This window comes from Natrix helvetica (genome assembly GCF_964273705.1).
Source record: "Natrix helvetica genome assembly, chromosome: 4".
Lineage (NCBI taxonomy): Eukaryota > Metazoa > Chordata > Lepidosauria > Squamata > Natricidae > Natrix > Natrix helvetica.
The window spans coordinates 12,543,807-12,565,515 of NC_138550.1; the positions used below are offsets into that span (position 1 = coordinate 12,543,807).

Below are 21,709 nucleotides of genomic sequence, written 5' to 3' on the forward strand. Positions count from 1 at the left end.
TTCATCATTGGAGGTTTTTAAGAAGAGACGGGACAGTCACTTGTTTGAAATGTCAAATACAGAACTGTTGAAAAGAGCTGTTCTTAGTAAAGTTGGACAGCATTCTACAAGCCTCCCAAAGCCTATGTATGCCTTTTTTTGCAAAAAAAGCAGCACTTTGCAGGCTTCTCGCACTCTCTGCATGCTCTGTTTTTCACAAAAAAAAAATGAGGCATGCAGAGAGTTTGGGAAGCCTGCAGAGTGCAAAAACTTTTTTTTTTAATTTACCGCTTCAAAATCTTGGTGCATCCTATACTCCGGTGCGTCTTATACTCCGAAAAATACAGTATTTTTTTTCCTTTCTTTTATCAAAACAGGGCTCTGAATGTTACTCTTGAGCATGGAAGGTTTTTAATTGGAGTTTTGTAGCCTGCCACATCTGTTTCTTCTGTTTAACAAAATATGTGAGAAGCTCTCAAGGGGGAGGTGGGAAAGGCCTCTTCTGCAGTTTTGAAGGAATGTCCGTTTCACTGTCTTCGTGATAACAGAGGTCGAGATGGAAGCTGCCTCTGGGATTTACAATCCGGAGCCAAATGGCCATGAGAAAGTGGAGGCCTCCATTCCCAACAGAGACGGAGGAACATTTTTTAAGGAACGGTTTTGAGAAAATACTTTTTTTTTTTTTTGAATTTTCCAAAAGAGGAGATCCATGATAAATGGAGGCAATGCACTGCACTCCCAAGACAAGTTCGTTTTTCCCATCGTTTAAAACGGCATGTCCAATCTTGGCAACTTGCGGATTTCAACTCCCATGGCTGGCTAGGGAATTCTGAGAGTTGAGGTCCACAAGTCGGTACCAAGGTTGGACACCCCTGCTTTAAACAAACTTCTTAACCTTCCTTCTCTTAAATGTGACTGGACGCTCGCAAAACCACTCTTCTTTCTTTCAACCTGGCACATATAAGCACATGTGATGGACCTGTATAAAGGCAAGGAAATTTGGATACAAATGCATAGAGGTGGTTAGAAAAAATGACCAAGCAACATATAGAGTTGAAGCCAGAATTATTTTTACTAGGTATTATATCAGATGGTTAGGATAAAGGGACAATATACCTAATATCTTGACCGCAGCAAGAATTGCGTATGGGCAGGAGTGGAAGAGCGAAAACACACCTTCAGAGGAGGAGACAGTAAGGAAGATACTAGTCTGTGTGGAAATGGACAGACTAAAAATAAAAGATATAGGAGATACGTAATACTATGCTCCATGGGATAGTTTCTATCAATTGTTAGAAACACGAGGCAGAAGTGGGAATGGGAAAGAATCAGGTTAGGTGGACATGGAAAGAGACATTATGTATGTATTAATTAGAATGTAGGTATTAGAATGATAGATAAGCTGACATATTAGAATATGATGGTCAGAAATTACTGTACAACCCTAGTACTGTTTAAAATAGTATATATGTTATTTTGTTTTTACCTTTGTTCTATGGCAAGTGGAACGCCAGGACAATTACACTGCATCCCAACTCCCAACAGATTGCAGTAAAATAAACCATCATTAGGATATGGATCATGAAAGCTAAAAACTTCTTTGATTGAAGGTTGATTCCTGGTTAGATCATAAAAATGCCAGTGTAGCTTTTGGGGGGAAGTTTCTAGGATTTTTTTTTTTAAATTCCCAAACTGGTCACAGCTCCGTGAAGTCCTAGTGATCTTCTACCCTTGATTAACCATATTAGCCAATAATATAGGTTGCCCTCGACGTACGACCACAATTGAGCCCAAAAGTTATGTTGCTAAGGGAGACATTTGTGAAGTTAGTTTTGCCCTGTTTTACAACCTTTCTTGCCAAGGTTGTTTAAGTGAGTCGCTTCAGATGTTAAGTTAGTCACACAGTCGTTAAATGGACCTGGCTTCCCCATTGACTTGGCTGGTCAGGAGATCACAAAAGAGGGATCGCATGGTCAGAAGATCACAAAAGGCGGACTGCAACTGTCATAAATGTGAAACATCAGTTGCCAATTGCCTGAATTTGGATCACATGACATGGGGATGCTATGACCGTCATAAATGTGAAAAATGGTCATGTCGCTTTTTTCCCAGTGATGTTTTAATTTTGAACGGTCACTAAATGAACCGTTGTACATCAAGGACTACTTGTATATGATTTGTCTGATGCTTTGTAGCCTGCTAGGTTTCTATTTAGAGCTGGTTTAATGTTTGCAATTCTTTTAACAGCAGTGCTGGTTTATGGAGGAACTAGCAGGAAAGGAGGTGAGAGGTGAGACATAAATCAAAGTTAAGTATTCTCAATTGAAAAATAAAACATCAGGAAGTCTGGTGATGATTAAGGACAATGAGTAAGAGTCCCACTGAGTTCTGTCTCACATGAATGGAAGTTACCATACAAAGTAAGTAAATTGATATTTGCCCTTTTATATTTAGAGTAACTATGGTTATTATACCACCAGTCAGTTTTTAAATAGAAGAGAATATACAAAGTTCAGGATTGAACTTTGGAGTCCTCTTGGTACTCTGCTTATTTGCTTGCAGACATGATGAACGTGGAGTTAGTTGGGTAAGGGAGCACTTGCAAGCAAATAACCACGTTCAGAGGAGAGGAGAGCAGTGGAAATCTGTGGGCCGATCCTTGGGATGGTACAGCTCTACCCCTGATAGCGAAGCCCCACCCTAGCTCTGGGGATAAAAGGCAGGGGGTGGAGATGAATGGGTGTGGCAGACAACTATTAACCTCCCTGCTGGACAGACTTGATAGCCTGCTCTCTGTGTGTGTGTGTGTGTGTGTGTGTGTGAGAGAGAGAGAGAGAGAGAGAGGGAGAGGGGGGGAGGGAGAGGGAGGGAGGGAGGGAAGGAGGAAGAGAGAGACAGAGACAGAGACAGAGAGAGAGAGACAGACAGACATTGGGAACATTTGTTTAACTACAGAGGGTTTGTCATATTTGAGAGCTGGATCAGAACAACTATCCAATTGCTATCCATGCTGTCTTTTATCTGACTGTTCCCTAGGCAGCCACCAGTCTATCTCCCAATGTCTTTCCTACGTACCATTACAGCTGCGGGGTCCCTACCTTTCAGAATAGGGTATGACCCACCTGACACTGCCGTTTCCCTTTTTCCCCCCAACCCCTATCCTCTCCACCCTCTTTTCTTTATAGTGGTGTTTTGGTGAAGTAGGGCCAAATTCTAAATAGAGGTTGCTGGTGCTTAGGAGCAACAGTCAATCTGCTTGTCCATGAAGCTGACACCTCAGCCAGAACTAATAAAGGATGCTTTATGTCACAGAAGACAGAAAGATCACTGCTGAGTCTAAAAACATACCCAAGCTTTCCCCATCTTGAGTAAGGGGAGAGTACAAAGTTTGTAGAACAGGAGAGGGAAGCTAATGTAGGTTTAACAAAGAAAATAGTCTTATGAGTGAGTGAAGGGTTTATTAGAAGTCGTTTTCAAAACATTTACAAAATGATTTTCCAGTGAACATAAATGCATAGCAATAAGGAAATTGACATCTTCAAGAAAAGCGGGGAGAACGTGGCAGGGGGTAAGTTTACAGCAATAAAACATGCAAAAATATGCCAAGACAAGGAATTAAGTTAAAAAGATACCTATGATCATGGGGGATACCTGCACACTGTTGACAGATTTCCATCCATTTTTCTGATGGAAGGCAGATGACTTGCGCCACACAACCTATCGGCAACGCAACCTATTCAAAAACGAGATCCTACTTGATGTATTTTTCCATAAACTTTTTGTGAAATTCAGACCGCAGTGTGTCATTGACAAATCGTTTGTCTTTTTTCATCTCGTCTACACCTTTAGCGCAATTCTTGAAGACAACATCATCATCCCACCTAAAAGAGGAAAGGAACACGTCAGAAGCTCTGCCAGAGACTTCGGTCCATACTAAAATATTCTGGCAGATTTCCCCTTCTGGAAGTTTTGAGTACAGAACCAAGAACTGCCTGTGTGTCGGCTGAAGTGAAGACAGAAACAGTGATCATTTGAAAAATGAGTGGGACTATGGCCAGATTACAAACCAACTATCCTCAGGAACTTCAACTTGGTTAAGAAACTTTTGAGAGAAGGAGAAGCAGGAACAGCATATTACAGAAAACAAAGAAACAACTGAAACTCCTACAAAATCTGAGATGTGTTAAAACAGGCTATTGTGGTGACCCGCCAGCAGAGCTGGCAGCAGATTCGGACAGGGAGGAGGTTGGGGAGGAACATGGGCCAGTCCTGGAGTCTGGGGAAAGCTCTGATCAGGGCTCTGCGTCGGAGGCAGAAATGGGGCCATGGCCGTCCGACAGTTATCAACTGCTTGTCGGATATCAGTGGGGCAGAAGAACAGCTGGAGCCTGTTCCCGATGTGCACATGCGCAGAGCTGCCAGGAGAAGGAAACAGTTAAGGAACAAGGGCCTACGAGGGAGTAAAGCCACAGGTGGACGGTGAATGGCCTCTCCCATAGGGTATAAAGAGGAACGAAAGGGGAGGGGAGTTTGCAGGAGACAATTAGTTCCATTCATTAGAGTGAAGATCTGTACTTGACTTCTTGGCAAGTATTCTTTTGTTTATTTGCCTATACTTTGAGCATAGAGAAATAAATAACAGGAGCTTGAATTTGTACTACAGGAAGACAACCGTGTATTAATATGCGTAATACAGATCAAGGACTTGAAAGCCTTAAATGCCTTGCTCTCCACTTTACTATTTTTTCTTTAAAAAATTCAATTAAAATCCAATTGAACTGTTTTGGAATTATGACTCTTATTCACAATCCGGGGGGGGGGGGGAGCTGAGACTCAACTGAATACACCGTTAACATCTCCATACCTTCGCTTCACTTTAAAATTTGTTTGAGGCTGTACTGGTCCTGTAAGGTTCAGCAAAGGGTTACCGCTTAGGATATTTTCCATCCGTATCCTCTCCTCTTCAGCTTTCTGTTCTTGTTCCTGTCGAGAGAAGGAAAGGTGGATTCCATGCTTTTATAAAAAGTGGACTGTTTTCTTTTCAGATCCCTGTAGAAGCAGCTAAAGAGTCAGCCACAAGTCCTTTTGCGGTGCATTCAGAGTTTCTTTTTTTTTAATGTTTGTAGTGCCAGATTTCCATTTCTGAAATAAGCATATACCAAATACAGGATGGAGGCCAGAGACTGTTGTGGCCAGCGGATCTGGCAGCAGATTCGGACAGTGAGGAGGTTGGGGAGGAACATGAGCCAGTCTTGGAGTCTGGGGAAGGCTCTGATGAGGGCTCTGCGTCGGAGGCAGAAATGGGGCCAGAGCTGCCTGACAGTTATCAGCGGCCTTCGGAGTCGGACATCAGTGGGGCAGAACAACAGCTGGAGCCTGTTCCCAATGTGCACATGCACAGAGCTGCCAGGGGAAGGGAACAGCTAAGGAACAAGGACCGACTCGGGAGCAAAGCCACAGATGGACAATGAATGGCCCCTCCTATTGGGAATAAAGAGGAGCAAAAGGAGAGGGGAGTTTGCAGGAGACAATTAGTTCAATTCATGAGGGTGAAGATCTCTTCCTGGCTTCTTGTCAAGTATTGTCTCCTATAGCGTGACGTTTGGAAGATATCGGCCTGGCAGCTCTCTAAGCCTGATAAAGTAGTTGTTAAATCTCTTGCAAGACTGTTGGCCGGGACTTTGCTGGAGAGGAATTGGGGGAGGCCGATCCACCCACCAATCAACTGCTTGTGCTGAATCAAGCTAAGGTGCTGAAGCTGACCAGGCTATTTGCTAAGGATGCTAGCCAGATGAATACTGATGGCTGCTGGTAGGCAGAGGCAGGATTTCATTTTTTCTTATTTTCCTCCCCAAAAACTAATGTGTGTCTTATACTCTGGAGCGTCCTATACTCTGAAAAATACAGTAATTACATGATTGTCAAACTGTAATGCTATTGATAAATCCTAAATATGCATATCATAATGGTAAGGTTATTTAAAACCACCCAAGAACGTTGCTCGTCGCAAACTGGACCCAATGATGCTCATTTTCAGCACACGTACAATAAAAACGGCAAGGGGAATCATGGCAGGGAATTTGAGACGTCGGTTCCTGAGTGACAGATTCAACTTTTAACCTTGGGTTTGCTTGGAAACAAAAAACGGTTCCAGTGCTTATCCTGGGGATGAAATCGGAGAGCGAATACCAACCGATTTAGTCTGGGCCAGGTGGTAAAAGATTATACTACTTGCATCTTCCACAAATAGAGTGTAATCTGGAGATTGGAGGCAGATCAAGCAAGCATAAATGTGAAGATAAAAAGTCAATCACACTCATTAAAAAAAATTGTAATATTTAAATTCAGGATGTGGGAAATCTAGACTTTCTACTCAAGTTTTTCTCAGAGTAATAGAAGATTTGAGAAAAGAGATATGTAAAAATCCTTTGCATGATAAAAAAAAAACAGGTTAAGAACTTAAACAGACCTGTATGTATTCTTCAGTTAAGTAGCTAATGTATTCAAAACGTCGTTTAAATGTTTAATCTTATTCCTATGCTACACTTCACCTATGTGACCCACTCCATAAATATTGTCTTATTAACAACGCCTACAAGTAGAAGCCAGTTCAACTAATCATTTACCTTAAGTTTGAGCCTTTACTGTTATTCAATATAATTTTGTCTTGAGTTGCTTTCTGGCTAAAAGGTAAACTCAATGCCTACATGCTCATGATTTTAATTTCAATAACATAACATAAGCTACATGTATTTAGCGCTGTCATTTCCCAGACAGGCATATTAGTTACTTCAGATATAGAGCATACTCAGAAACAGAATTCAGGACAAGGATAAGATTCCAGAGATGCTGAAGCTCAGCAGATCATCACACGGCTTGGATATGGGAACATAACGGGGTTAAACCAGCCACAGAAAGAATTTCAGGCTGCAAAATTGTGCTGGGCAGGCAGGGTACGAAAACTATTGCTCAATAGCTTAACGGTAAAGGTTCCCCTCACACATAGCGTATTTTTCGGAGTATAAGACGCACCTTTCCTCCCCCCCTAAAAGAGCATGGAAATGTTGGTGCGTCTTATACACCAAATACAGCCATTTTTGGCCTTCCGAAGTCCCGCCCCATCCCATTTTTGTGAAAAATAAGCAAAAAGTGGGCCGTTTTTTCGCAAAAACAGGGCTATTTTTGCCTTTCCCCACCCCCCTGAAGCAATCTGAAGGCTTCAGCAGGGCAGGGGGAAAGGAAAAATGCCCCAATTTCAGTGAAAAATGGGGGCGATTTTGCCTTCCCCCAGCCCTGCTGACGCCTGCAGAGTGCTCCTGGGGGCCGGAGAGGACAAAAAAAAATTTTTTTTTCTTATTTACCTCTTTGAAATCCTGGTGCATCTTATACACCGGTGCGTCTTATAGTTGAAAAATATGGTATGTGCTAGTCGTTCCCGACTCTAGGGGGCGGTGCTCATCTCCGTTTCAAAGCCGAACAGCTAGAGCTGCCTGAAGACGTCTCCATGGTCATGTGGCCGGCATGACTAAACACCAAAGGTGCACTGAGAACTGTTACTTTCCCGCCAAAGGTGGTCCCTATTTTTCTACTTGCATTTTTACATGCTTTCAAACAGCTAGGTTGGCAGAAGCTGGGAGAAGTAACGGGAGCTTACTCCATTACATGACGCTAAGGATTCGAACTGCCAAACTGCCGACCTTTCTGATCGACAAGCTTCAGCGTCTTGGCCACTGAGCCAAGCTTAGATGACTATCTAAGCGTCAATAGCTTAGATGACTATACTTGGTAAGCCAGCTATCTAATGCAGGAAAAAGCAGTTTGATAAGTTCAAAGGAGAAACCAAAGGATAGCAAATGATCATAATGGAGGCTTTGTGATGCTTTATATTTGATTAAAAAAAAAAGGGGGGGGGGGAGAGCTTCGGTGCAGCATGGCTCAAAAACGGGAATCCTATTTGCAATTCTTTAATTCTCTTCTGAATCACAAAGCTGCCCTCTGGTAGATAAAATGATGTAGCTGCTTTAAAGAGTGGCCAAATTGGCTGGGGAAGATGGAAACTGCAATTCAGTTCATCTGGATGGCGCCTGACTGGGAACTTTACATTGAACAGTTTCTAGCAGCCTCTAGTGGTACTAATCGACTGTTTCTAGAAAAACTATTTGTATCCGGGAATGGCAAAATGTTCCAAATGCAAATCATTCTGAATTGAAAGTTTTGCACCTTCCCAGCTCATATGCAATGACTGGTTTGCTCTGATATAATGGACAAGACTTGATTTTTGGTATCTCTGGAATTACCAACAAATAAAACTGTTTCCTCACATCAGAGGCCCAACTGTTCTCCGTAGGGTCTGCTCCTTGGTGAACTGCCAGCTCTCTCTCTTCCTTTTTAGCAAACTGTTTTCATTAGTGAATTAGACCTTACTGTGTCCTAGCAAGTTTCACAACTATAAAATATACTTTGGCTAGATTTTATTTCAATAAGGTAAAGGTTCCCCTTGCACATGTGCTAGTCGTTCCCGACTCTAGTGGGCGGTGTTCATCTCCGTTTCAAAGCTGAAGAGCCAGCGCTGTCCGAAGACGTCTCCGTGATCATGTGGCCGGCATGACTAAACACCGAAGGCGCATGGAACGCTGTTACCTTCCCACCAAAGGTGCTTCCTATTTTTCTACTTGCATTTTTACATGCTTTTGAACTGCTACCGGGTTTCCCCGAAAATAGGACATGCCCTGCTAATAAGCCCAATTGGGCTTTTCAGAGCATGCGCCATAATAAGCCCTCCCCCCAAAATAAGCCTGCCCCAACTATTTGAGGGCATGACCAACCGGTTCTCGCCATTACCACTGTATCATCTACCGGTACAGCTTGCGGGGCAAAAAGTGGGCCCGCCACAAAAACAGCGGCAGGCGAAGCAAAGTGCTTCCACCCCCCCACCCTTCCCTCCTGCGCAAAGAGCCTGCCACAAAAAGAGCGGCAGGCCAGCATTGCGATCACCCCCTCCCACCTGCTCCTTCTCGCGCAAAAAAAACACTGCCCACCCCACCCCAATGGTAAAGGCAGCCTGCCTGGTTCCCTTTCCCGCTGTCTCTTTAGCGAGGAGTGGCAGGTGTGGGGGGAGAAGCGAGGTGCACCTCTTACCTTTCCAGGTCCATTGAGTTCCTTGCCCTTTTCACTGAACTGGAAAGGTAAGGTGGGCGGTGTTTTTTTGTGCGAGAAGGAACAGGTGGGAGAGGGTGATCGCAATGCTGGCCTGCCGCTGTTTTTGCGGCGGGCTTTTTGCGCAGGAGGGAAGGACGGTGGGTGGAACGCGACGGAGCTGGAAAGGTAAAAGCCGCGCCTCGCTTCTCCCCCCCCCACCTGCCACCCTTCACTAAAGGGACGGTGGGGAAGGGAACCAGGCAGTCTGCCTTTACCATTGGGGTGAAGTGGGCGGTGTTGGGCCGCAAGGCTCACCTCTTACCTTCCCAGGTCCGTCATGTTCCTCGCTATTGTGTCCAGGGAAGCCTCTGGTAAAAAAAAAACAACCTCGGGATTTCAAGAAATTTGATAGAACTCGCGAGGAGGTTTTTTTTTTACCAGCGGCTTTTCTGAACACAATAGTGAGGAACGCAATGGAGCTGGAAAGGTAAAAGGTGCGCCTCGCTTCTCGCCTGCCCCAGAAAATAATAAGCCCTCCCCTATAATAAGCCCAAAGCCATATTTCGTGGGGCAGAAGAAAATAAGACCCTGTCTTATTTTCGGGAAAACACGGTAGGTTGGCAGAAGCTTGGACAAGTAACAGGAGCTCACTCCGTTACCCGGCGCTAGGGATTCAAACTACCAAACTGCAGACCTTCTGATTGACAATCTCAGCATCTTAAACACTGAACCACTGCGTCCCTGCTTTTATTTCAATAAGCGTAAGAACGATTTACAGCAGTTGGATGAAAAGGATTTTTGAGAGGAAAATAAGAAAAGAGAATAGCTGGTGTTCATTGTATCCTATCTCCATACCTTTCCCATCTCATAGAACCTAAATCCGTAATGGCAAACCTATGGCACACGGGCCACAGGTGGCACGCGGAGCCATTTGTCAGGGCACGCGAGGTGTTGTCCTATCAGCTGGCCAGCACGCATGCGCACGCTGGCCACTGATTTTAGCCCTTTGAGGCCATTTTTCGCAAACAGTGCTCCCCCCCCCCATTTTTTGCATGCTTTTTCCGCCCTCCCCAGACTCCAGAGGCTTTATAGGAGCCTGGGGAGGGCGAAAATAGCCTCCTCCGCCCTCCCTGGATGCCCTCCAGAGGCTTCAGCAGTTTCCTTGAAGCCTCCAGAGGGTTAAAACCAGCCTGACAGGCAAACGGGAAGTTCGGAACGGACTTCTGGTTTGCTCGTAGGGCCGGTTTTAGCCCTCCGGAGCGTTCAGGGGCCTTCCCTCTGGCGCCTTCTGAACGCTCCGGAGGGAAGGCCCTTGAAGGCTCAGGAGGGCTGAAACCGGCCCTACGAGCAAACCAAAAGTCCATCCCTGAACTTCCTGTTTGCCCGTAGGGCCAGTTTGTCATGCCCCGGAGGCTTCAGGGAAGCTGCTGATGCCTCTGGACGGCCTCTTGGGGGTGGGAGAGGCTGTTTTCACCCTCCCCAGGCTCCTATAAAGACTCTGGAGCCTGGAGAGGGCAAAAAAAGCACAACAAATATGGGGGGGGGAGTGCTTGTTGTGTGTGCATGGTTGCTGGGGCCTTGCACAAAGAATTATGCGTGTGGCACGCCCGCTCACGACCTCCCTACACTCCCTCCGCTTTTGGCACGGGAGCTAAAAAAGGTTCGCCATCACTGACCTAAATCATCCTCTTTTAATCTCTTGGAGGGTGGAGTCTGGGCAACTGAATAGAGCTGCATATTTACTGGCCGGATGTCCTTCCTGTTGCCAATGCAGAGGTTTTTTCCCAGTGTGCCGAGAGAGAGAAATATATACCTCTACCTGGCCTGTTAATTTTATCTAATTTTTTAAATGTTAGTGCTACATTAATTCGGTTTGTTTCTTGGATCGTTTGTAATTTTCTTTTAAGTTTTGTAATATGTGTTTTTTAATGCTGTACGCCGCCCTGAGTCCTTTGGGAGAAGGGCGGCATATAAATCCAATAAAACAAAACAAAACAAACAAACAAAACCTAGGATCGAACTGACAGTCTCCTGATTGTCAGGCAAGAGCTCCACCTCTAGGCCACCGCACCCCTCAATCTCACAGAACCTAAATGTGCCCAGCGAATCAAATGCACACCATCAAAGCTGACACCAGCCAGAGCATAGAAAAATCAAGCAAGTAGGGCAAGAGCGGAAGATGAGCAGAGACCTGGCCCATAGAAATATCAAGAGTTGGACACAACTGGATAACATCATCATCGATCAAATGCAATTTCAGCAGTAGAGGTATGAAAGAATTACTCCCCAAATAAAAAAAGAATCATTTTCAATAAATACAGATAGTCCTCGACTTATGAAAGGACTGTTGGAAGTTACTACAGCATTGAAAAGGGGGACTTGTAACCATTTTTCACGCTTATGACCACTGCAATACCCCCAAGGTCACGTGATTTACATTTGGATGTTGGATAAGTGGTCCACATTGCCATGACCCAGGGCTACTGGATTGCCTTTTGTGACCTTCAGACAAGCCAAGTTAAGGGGGAAGCCAAATTCACTTAACAACCATATTACTAATTTGGCAACTGCTGTGATTCACTTGGCAAACGCGGTGAGAAGAATCGTAAAATGGGGCAAAACTCACTTAACAGATTTCACATTTAGCAACGTAGATTTTGGGCTCCATTGTAGGTCGTAATTTGAAGATGACCTGTAGATACGTTTAGACCAATGGTAGCCCTAAAACAGGGGTGTCAAACTCAAGGGGCCATATCCGGCCCACGGGGTGCTTAGATCTGGCTCGCGGGGCCAGCTTGGAATCAGTGAAGGACCGGTCTGCAGTGCATCTGCCAGCAAAAATGGAGCTTGGGGGGCGGGGGGGGGGCTGTGTGCAGTTCTCTCTCAAGCTTCATTTTCTCTGGCAGAGGGTTGCAGGAGGCCGTCACAGCCGAAAACGGAGCTCACAAGGGCTGCAGGCGGCACTCCCAAGCTCCGTTTTCGCTGGCAGAGGGTTGCAGGATGCCAAGCAGCCGAAACGGAGCTCGGGAACCCGTTTTCGCTGGCAGAGCGCTCAGGCTATCACCGGCTTCCCCGACACGAGTGAGGTCAAGCTGGCCACGCCCCCTTCCCCCCCCCATGGTCAAACACAACCCTGATGCGGCCTTCAATGAAATTGAGTTTGACACCCCTGTCCTAGAAGGTTATCAATCAGCTACCTATCTTCATTTTGTCATTTCATCAGCAAACCTAAATCATGCGTTTACCTTCCGGGCTTGCTCTTCGGCTCGTTCCTTTTTTATCTTCTCTAGCTCAGCTAGCAGAGCAGCTGTATCGTCGTCACTCTCTTCCTCATAATCTTCATCCTCCTCCTCCTCCTACAAATGGAGCAAAACCAGCAGACCGTTCATTTTATAGCCAAGAGGAGTGTGCAATGCTTCCAATTCCATTCCAGAAAGGAACTTAAGATTGCACAGAGACCCAAACACAGCCCTTCCCTACCACTGATCCTATTAACCCTGCTGCTTCCCAAGACGCGGCTGCTTTAAAAACAGACAGGGGCTTCCCTCATGTTCTGACACCTCTTTTCCAATTTATTTCTGAAATGCACACTAGTACCCTCCTGTTGGTATAAAATTTTTAACCCCAGTTCCCTAAGTCACATCATAAGGTAAAGGTTCCCCTCGCACATTATGTGCTAGTCGTTTCCGACTCTAGGAGGCGGTGCTCATCTCCGTTTCAAAGCCGAAGACTTTCTCCGTGGTCATGTGGCTGGCATGACTAAATGCCGAAAGCGTATGGAACACTGTTACCTTCCCATCAAAGGTGGTTCCTATTTTTCTATTTGCATTTTTTATGTGCTTTTGAACTGCTAGGTTGGCAGAAGCTGGGACAAGTAATGGGAGCTGACTCCGTTATGCGGCGCTAGGGATTCAAACCGTCAAACTGCCGACTTTCTTGATCAACAAGCTTCAGTGTCTTAGCCACTGAGCCATCGCGTCGATAGTTCAGAGCTCACCAAGGTGGTCAGCCAGGGGTGGGATTTGGAGATTCTCCGAACCGGCCATAACGTTAGCTATGGATTCTCCAGAACTGGGGCGAAGTTGTGTAGCCACCCACCTCTGCAGCTGACTCAATCTTGAGTCAAAAATGGATCAGGACAGAACCTTATCTGACCTGGACTGCACTAACCCCTGTCACAGCAGAGGAGCTGTGAGTGGATCAAGATGGGAAAAAAAGACCCACTGAGTGCCCAATACTGTCTGAAATAACATACGTCAGTCAAAGGGTCATCAGCATCAAGGTTAGCGGCAGGGATTTGATCGAGTCGAGGTTTCTTTGAGACCGAAGAGGAAGTTGTGTGTTCTGAGAAAGAAACATAGCCACAAAAAAAGAAAAGAACTTATAACCAAACAGCAATGAAACAAAAAGTGAATACCCCAGAAAATGAATCTGACAGGTAAAAAAAAAATGTTACTAGATCACTGTTAAGGTAATGATGATTTAATAGCTGACTAGCTGCTAAGGCTGTAAGCCGAGATGATGCAATGAGAATGAGTCAGCAGGGTTTAAGAAGCTTTACTGATTAGTCTATAGGCCAGGGATTGGCAACTTTAAACACTTCAGGAGCCACAAAGGTCCTAACAGGAAGCCCACAGTTCAATTCTGGAGCCGACCAGAAGTCCAGTTCTCCCACCAGAGTCTCCTCCCAGCTTGGCATCTTTTTTCCTCTACCTGTCCTAACCGAAAGCCCTAACAATTGTGGAGCCGACCGGCAACAGAGAGCTGAAGGAAGAAAGAGCCACGATATGTGTTTGAACCTTGTGCTTTGATATGGCCTACAGGCTAATCAATAAAGCTATCATATCACTTTAAGAAGCTGTCTATACAAGAGAGGCCCTGCGGGGGTCTGTGTGTGTGTGTGTGTGTGTGTGTGTGTGTGTGTGTGTTCGTTCCTCCATGTCACAGTTGAAGATTGATTGATTCCCTGGCTTTGCCTAATACATGTATGCACCTATATATGTGTACGTATGTATGTGTGTGTACATGTGCGAGCGCACGCACGCACGCCCACACACACACACACACGCATATACATACATCTTGTAGATAAACCACTGTTTGAAAGACAAAACCTCTATGTCCTGTATTTTGCTCCTGGGTTGTCTCAAAAGAGTAGTCATACTCTTCACACACTGACAGTCACACCGACATTTCAGTATATCCAAATTCTAATAAGCGTTGTATTACTGCTTTCTCACTGGGAAAAAGGAGAGGCAGATGAAAGTGCCAAGACTCTTCCAGGTCTCAGTGATTTTTGCTTAAAAGCCTGTAAACAGTCTTTAGGGTAAAGGAAAGAAGTTACCATATTTTTCGGAGTATAAAACGCGCCAGATTATAAGACGCACCAAGATTTTTGAAGAGGTAAATTTAAAAAAAAAAAAGTTTTTGCACTCTGCAGGCCTCCCAAACCCTCTGCACGCCTCATTTTTTGTGGAAAAATGGGGCATGCAGAGAGTTTGAGTCTTGCAAAGCGCTCCTGGGGGCTGGGTGCAGCAAAAACAAGCAAAAACGGCCTATTTTTTCATGAAAATGGGCCTGTTTTTTGCAAACAAACAGAGCATGCATAGGCTTTGAGAGGTTTGTAGAGTGCTCCTGTGGACTGGGGGGCAAAAACGAGCAAAAAAAGGGCCATTTTATACTTGTTTTTGCCTTCTCCAGCCCCCAGGAGCAATTTGCAGGCTTCCCAAACCATCTGCATGTCCATTTTTACGAAGGGGGCGGGGTTTCGGGAGGCCAAAAATGCTGTATTCAGTGTATAAGACACACCACGATTTTCACCGGGGGGGGGGGGGGATAGAAGGTGCCTCTTATACTCTGAAAAATACAGTAATTATATACCTTTTAAAAATCTATAGTGACAAGCTGTTGAGCTGTCCTTATATTAAGTAATTACACCCCATGGAATATTTTCAAACTTTACTTGAGTGAACCCCTTTTGAGCTTCCTGGCCCTGCATTCGATCCACAGCTATCGCCACAGAGGCTGATCAACCACACAAAACCACCTCTCTGCCATGATGGTGGCACAAACCTCGTGCTGGCCTGTCTCGGTTCTTCTCTCTGACGGCCACTCTCTCCTTCTCCTCCAGTTCTCTCCTGAAATCACGGTTGCGCACCTCTTCAGGGGCATCCTGAGTGGTTTGCCTGAAAGAAGCAGCACATCAAGAAGGCGACTCAAATTTATAATAAAGAGATTAATTTAATTAACCATATATTAACTGCAGCTAGAATTGCATTTGCACAACTTTGGAAAAGTGAAGAGATTCCTATGGATGATATGGTGATTAGGAAAATATTAGAATGTGCAGAAATGAATAGACGAACACTAATTATTAAAGAGAAAGAACAAACAATATTATATGATATGGGAAATATTTTATCAATGGTTAAGAGGAAAAAAGGGGGAATTGGAAATAAAAGAAGAAAATTAAAGAAGAGTAGAAAATATGTTAAGGTAGAGGTATAAACAAGATGATAACTGTTAGTATTATGATGAGGAAGATGATTCTGCTTAATGTCATGATTGTATTTTTATTAGAAGATATGTTAAAAAGAAAATGAAAAGGTTAATAATGTTCAATTGTTTAATACACTACGATTTTAAGATTAGAGAATTAATATTGATGTGAATGATACTGTAAATGCTGAAAGCTGTTGCACAGAGATATTTCTACCCAGAGGCCACACAGTTTAAGGAAAGGTGAAATGTTCATATGTTGAAAAATTAAAAAATTAAAAACTTTTTAAAAAAGAAGGCAAATCAAGAAAACGAAACTGATGGAGCACAGCAGACAAGAAAATGAAATAAGTGGGGAAGTGCAAAGTAACATGATCTGCTCTTGGGAAAGTTTCCACCAACCATTTTCTATTTTGGAACATAAAAACTTCTTTCAGAAGTTTTTGAAAGTCTCTAGAGATTCTCAATCTTCCAGGTTGTGGTTGTCCCAAAGGTGCTTTTTTAGGAGGCAACTGAACTTTCTTGTTTTTTTTCTTTGGAAGACGTTTTGCTTCTCATCCAAGAAGCTTCTTCAGCTCTGACTGGATGGTGGGGAATGGAAGGATTTATATTCCTAGCAGGCAGCTAGTCATTTGCATCCTTTTTAGAGGGTCGTTGAAGCACTTGGAAGTTTATCTCTGTCCTCAGCTGTCTGCAAGGAATATATAAATCTTTCCATTCCCCACTAACCTATTTTTTCAAAAGGAAAAAAAACAAAAGGAGTCCAGATCCTTCCTGAAAAAGCAGCTTTGGGTATTCCTTGGAGTTTTCCACTAGAAGGAACATTCCCAACAGTTCTGTGGCGGGAAAAATGGCTTTTTCTTCATGATGTTCTGGAAAAGATTTCAGGTTGAGATCCAGAGCGCATCCAGAAAAGACCACCACAAAACAGACAATTGGTGCATTCTGGAAAGCAAAAAGTTGAACATTCCTGAGAATATCCGAGTGAACTGTTCCTGTACTAAGGATTTTTGCACATCCCTGATCCAAGCTACAGAATAGCCTTCCCCACTGTGGTGCCGCCACAGCAGGGGTGGGATTCAGCCGGTCCTTTTACAGAGTCACTGACGCCACTTGGAGGTTTACCTGTGCCCTCAGGTTCACCTGAGTGGTGCTTCTGGTTCCTGAAGTTGACAATTTTTTCCTCTAGAAATCCATTCCTACTCCCACACCATTCAAAGGATGTTCATCCCAAATGGGATAGCTAAAAGTCTGTAGAGATTCTCAGTCATCCAGGTCAGTTGTCCCAAAGGTGCTTTTTCAGGAGGCAACTGAATGGTGTGGGATGGTGTGTGATCCACCGGAGATGATAAAACTCATAAATCTCCAGATGCATCTGGTCTTCCTTCAAACAGAATACTTTCGTTGGTCAAGTGTGGTTAAGATACATAAGGAATTTGTCTCCGGTACAAATGATAACTATACTGCACTGACAACGGCAGGCATTCCTTTTTCAGGCAAAATAAAGCCCACTACCAAAATCAATTCCCACCATCACCACAAGAAAAACTTGGCCTTTTACCTATATTTGATTTTCGTATGAGACGGAAGATCCCTGCTGGAATACTGCTTGGAGAGCTGACTTAAGTCCCCTTCTCCTTTCCCTCTTCCGCCTCTTGCAGGTTCAAAGGTTGGTCGAGCAGCGGTAGTCATCTTACAAGCATGGAATCAAACTCACACCATGGATGTCGGTTAAAACCTACAATAGGAAAACAAAAACAAAGCTTGGTCAATACACCTTTTTCAAGGAAACGGTCTCCGTTACAGTTGCAGCCCCAATATTATGTAAGTTGTGGCCCACCAGCGGCCAGTGAGGAAGTTGGGGAGGAACATGGGGGTTGAGGAAAGCTTAGACAAGGACCATGCATTGGAGGCAGGGAGGGAGCTAGACAGCAGTGAGGCAGAGGAACAGCTGCAGCCTGTTCCCAGTGTGCGCATGCGCAGAGCTGCCAGAAGACAAGAACAAGTAAGAAAGCAGAGTCGACTTAGGAGTAAAGCCACACCTTGGAGGTGATTGGCCCCTCCCATAGGAAACAAAAGAGGAGCGAATGGGGAGTGGGCTTTTGCAGGAAAGAATTTGTTCATTCGGTGGTGTCAAGAGTGGAAAGTTCTGTTTGAGACTATGAGACTCTGTGCCAAGTTTGTTTTGACCTGCGTTTGGAAAATAATTATCTGGCAGCGCTCCAAAAAAGATAAGGTGCGTGTGGATAAACATTCCTCTGAAAGACTGTTTGCTAAAGCCTTGCTGACTGTGAATGAAAGGAATTCACAATCGTGTAAATAAAAGAGGTTTTGTCAGGACCCAGACTTTGCTTTTTGCTTTCTAAGGAAGCCTGGGTCAGAACAATGTATCTTCATTTCTTAGCAAGCTATTCTGAGTTCAAGATGTTTGGTGGTAATGAAGCCAACACAGAAAGGCAGTTTTAAGCAGAGGTGTATCTTTATTCTACCACTGCATCTCAAAAACCAATAATGATATACCTACATTTTAAAATGTAGCAAAAGAATATATAGTATTCTTTCTAATTTCCAGGGATGAAAATAGAAAAATGCGGGCAGATACAGAGCCAAAAAGTATTTTTAGTATGAAATACACTTGAATTCTTTGGAAGTCTTGGAGGGGTGTGTGTGTCCTAAAAATGACTGTAAAGGATGACAAACAAGAACATTTACTTTTATTCTTACATCAAAGCTTCTATCAGAATTGCAAATGTATTCGGTTCATTCAGTTTTTGCTCTTCCTCTACAGTCTCTGATAGCCGTTAGGTTATTACTTTCTCTCATGAGCCATTCAGGATAGTTACTAAATAAAATTAAGGAAAACCTTGTCTACACTATCTTGGATGCACAGAGGGTTGGTGAGATTGAAATGCAATAAAATTATGTTAAAAAACTACTTTTCAGAACTCAACGGCTACGAAGTAAAATCTGCATATAAATCTCATAGTAACCTTCCTTTGCTTTTTGCATCTGATGAAACAGCGCATACTTAAAACACAATATGAACAAGTATTTGCTGTCAGAGGCTTTTATTCTGTTCTGTAGAGCACTCTGCTAAACAACTAATTCCCACAACACTGTCAAATTATTTACTAAGACAGTACTATTATTATTATTATTCTCCTCCTTCCTAATACCTATATCTTCCCACTTATGGCTATAACCATGTTGCTTGTATCTTTATAATTTATATAAATTACAATGGCATTACCAAGACACTACCAAAGTGGTATTAACCCTTCACGTGATCTTGATTCTATCCCTCTGTTAATGCAACCTAGAACTGTGTTGGCTTTTTTGGCAGCTGCTGCACACGGCTGGCGCCTATTAAAGTGATTGTCCAATAGGACTTCAAGATCTCTCTCACAGTTACTGCTAAAAGATTATAGTGATAGTATTAATCATGTATGTATGTATGTATGTATGTATGTATGTATCCAATATCTTCTTAAAGACTTCCAGTGTTGGGGCATTCACAACTTCTGGAGGCAAGCTGTTCCACTGATTAATTGTTCTAACTGTCAGGAAATTTCTCCTCAGTTCTAGGTTGCTTCTCTCCTTGATTAGTTTCCACCCATTGCTTCTTGTTCTACCCTCAGGTGCCTTGGAGAATAGTTTGACTCCGTCTTCTTTGTAGCAACCCCTGAGATATTTGAGCACTGCTGTCATGTCTCCCCTAGTCCTTCTTTTCATCAAACTAGACATACCCAGTTCCAGCAACCGTTCTTCCTGTGTTTTAGCCTCCAATCCCCAATCCTCTTTTTTGCTCTCCTTTGCACTCTTTCTAGAGTCCCCACATCTTTTTTACATTGTGGCGACCAAAAGTAGATGCAGTATTCCAAGTGTGGCCTTACCAAGGCATTATAAAGTGGTATTAACACTTCACGTGATCTTGATTCTATTCCTCTGTTTTGCAGCCTAGAACTGTGTTGGCTTTTTTGGCAGCTGTAGCACACTGCTGGCTCCTATTTAAATGGTTGTCCACTAGGACTCCAAGATCCCTCTCACAGTTACTGATTATAGATTATAGAGATAGTATTAATCATGTATGTATGTAGCCAATATCTTCTTAAAAACTTCCAGTGTTGGGGCATTCACAACTTCTGGAGGCAAGCTGTTCCACTGATTAATTGTTCTAACTGTCAGGAAATTTCTCCTTAGTTCTAGGTTGTTTCTCTCCTTGATTAGTTTCCACCCATTGCTTCTTGTTCTACCCTCAGGTACTTTGGAGAATCGTTTGACTCCCTCTTCTTTGTGGCAACCCCTGAGATATTGGAACACTGCTATCATGTCTCCCCTAGTCCTTCTTTTCATCAAACTAGACATACCCAGTTCCTGCAACCGTTCTTCCTATGTTTTAGCCTCCAGTCCCCTAATCATCTTTGTTGCTCTTCTCTGCACTCTTTCTAGAGTCTCCACATCTTTTCTACATCGTGGCAACCAAAACTAGATGCAGTATTCCAAGTGTGGCCTTACCAAGGCATTATAAAGTGGTATTAACATTTGTTGGAATTTCCCCACTTCGAGCTGAACCCAGAAAGACATTTCTTCCAACACATCAATACTGTTACTCTCTCCGTACATGGTGAGACTGACAAAGAGCTTCAACCCTCGCTCAAGCCCTCCTCCATTTGCAAGAGGGGGGGGGGGGTTATAGGGCTGCTGGTCTACCTTACAGGGCTGTCGTGTCAATAGAGCCTGCAACCTAGGGTTGCTTGAAGGCTCTGTAACACGTTTTTTTAAAATCCCTATCACAACATTTATATTATAATTAATTCTACCTGCTGTAACGGCTGGCTGAAACGGAGCAGCTTCCGGCCTCTGAAGCACATACGAAGATCCAACCATGTAGCTCGACCCCAGGCTCGCTGTTACCGCCGCACGGCTAGGCCCGCCCCGCCATTTTTCCTCCTCCAGGCCAGTATCCACCGCACACAAAACCATAGAGAAACAACTCTACGTAGAGTTCTATAATAAAGAAAGAGGCTAGAGTGGCTCAATCGCTAAGCTTCCGGTAAAAATATGATCAGGATTGGTCGGTTGGCTTCCGGGGCGGGTGAGGGGAAGGAACAAAACTGCGCCGCTCTTAGCCGGATCTTTCTCGACCCCATGGCGCGTTTTAGACCGGAAGTGCGAGCAAAGAGTTAAAGGCCGAGCAAACCCAACTTACTACTTCTGGTTTAAACTTCAAGGGAGAACAAGCACACAGCCGAGCCTCGTCCCACATCGAAAGGGTATCGAAATTCAGGAAGGTGCAATAATGCCTACGTCTTCCGACTGGCGGAGCATTTTCCCGTTCATTTTCCTTTAATCTCCTACTCTTAGGGTGCGGGGGTATGTCTATTGGAAACCGGAAGTGTAAGAAATGCAAATAATTCTTGCCTCTTAAAAGACTTCCTCTTAAAATAACTGGGGCGCTTGATTGAGTTTGAAATTAAAAGGGGAGGAGCAAGTCACGGAACGGGGCGGGGCCTGGGGATCCTGGTTGGTCTTTGAGCCTCTGTTACTCGCAATCATAGAGATGATATTGCTGTGGTTCCTATTTACAGAGTTTATTAAATAGGAATATGAACTATGAATAGGTGGTTCTTATGCATGTGGAGGGCGCTATAGAGAGGTATGAATTGAAAAGCTTAAGTTGGTCCTTGGATGAGAAACCATAAGAATGACAGAGTTGGAAAGGGACCTTTGAGGTCTTCTAGTCCAACTCCTGCTCAAGCAGGAGAGCCTATATCACAGGTCCCCAAACTTGGCAACTTTAAGACTTTTGGACTTCAACTCCCAGAATTCTCCAGACAGCATGCTGTCTGGAGAATTCTGGGAGTTGAAGTCCAAAAGTCTTAAAGTTGCCAAGTTTGGGGACCTCTGCCCTATACATACCAAACTTCGATGTATCAGTTCCGAGAAAAATCACCAAAAGAAAAACGTTATTTTAGGGCAGCGATGGTGAACCTTTTTTGGCTCGCGTGCCATAAGCGGGGGGAGCGCAGAGGGGTCGTGTGCGGGCGTGCTGCACCCATAATGCAATGAGTGACCCCCCTAGCGCGCATACGCA

General features: G+C 44.1%; 1 protein-coding gene across 2 annotated transcripts; it reads right to left on the bottom strand.

Moving 5' to 3' along the window:
- Window positions 1–3,417: 3,417 nt before the first annotated feature.
- On the bottom strand, window positions 3,418–20,986 carry CWC15 (CWC15 spliceosome associated protein homolog). Of its 2 annotated transcripts, XM_081951229.1 has the most exons (8): window positions 20,825–20,986; window positions 20,436–20,622; window positions 17,177–17,353; window positions 15,190–15,302; window positions 13,373–13,461; window positions 12,363–12,473; window positions 4,844–4,962; window positions 3,418–3,860 (listed from the first exon to the last, which is right to left on the bottom strand). In XM_081951229.1, the coding sequence occupies exons 3-8, from the start codon at window positions 17,305–17,307 to the stop codon at window positions 3,731–3,733; spliced, it is 693 nt and encodes a 230-aa protein (XP_081807355.1). In that variant the 5' UTR covers window positions 17,308–17,353; window positions 20,436–20,622; window positions 20,825–20,986; the 3' UTR covers window positions 3,418–3,730. The 2 variants fall into 2 exon arrangements, with proteins under 2 accessions (XP_081807355.1, XP_081807356.1); XM_081951230.1 differs by lacking the exon at window positions 20,825–20,986 and having other exon boundaries at window positions 20,436–20,668.
- Window positions 20,987–21,709: the final 723 nt, after the last annotated feature.

Bases quoted from the DNA above. Each gene is read 5' to 3' on its own strand.
- CWC15 (XM_081951229.1), bottom strand. From the start codon at position 17,307: ATGACTACCGCTGCTCGACCAACCTTTGAACCTGCAAGAGGCGGAAGA. The intron at 15,303-17,176 runs GTAAAAGGCCAA...TGCTTCTTTCAG, and splicing joins CATACGAAAATCAAATATAG to GCAAACCACTCAGGATGCCC. The intron at 3,861-4,843 runs GTATGGAGATGT...TTCCTCTTTTAG, and splicing joins AATTTTAAAGTGAAGCGAAG to GTGGGATGATGATGTTGTCT.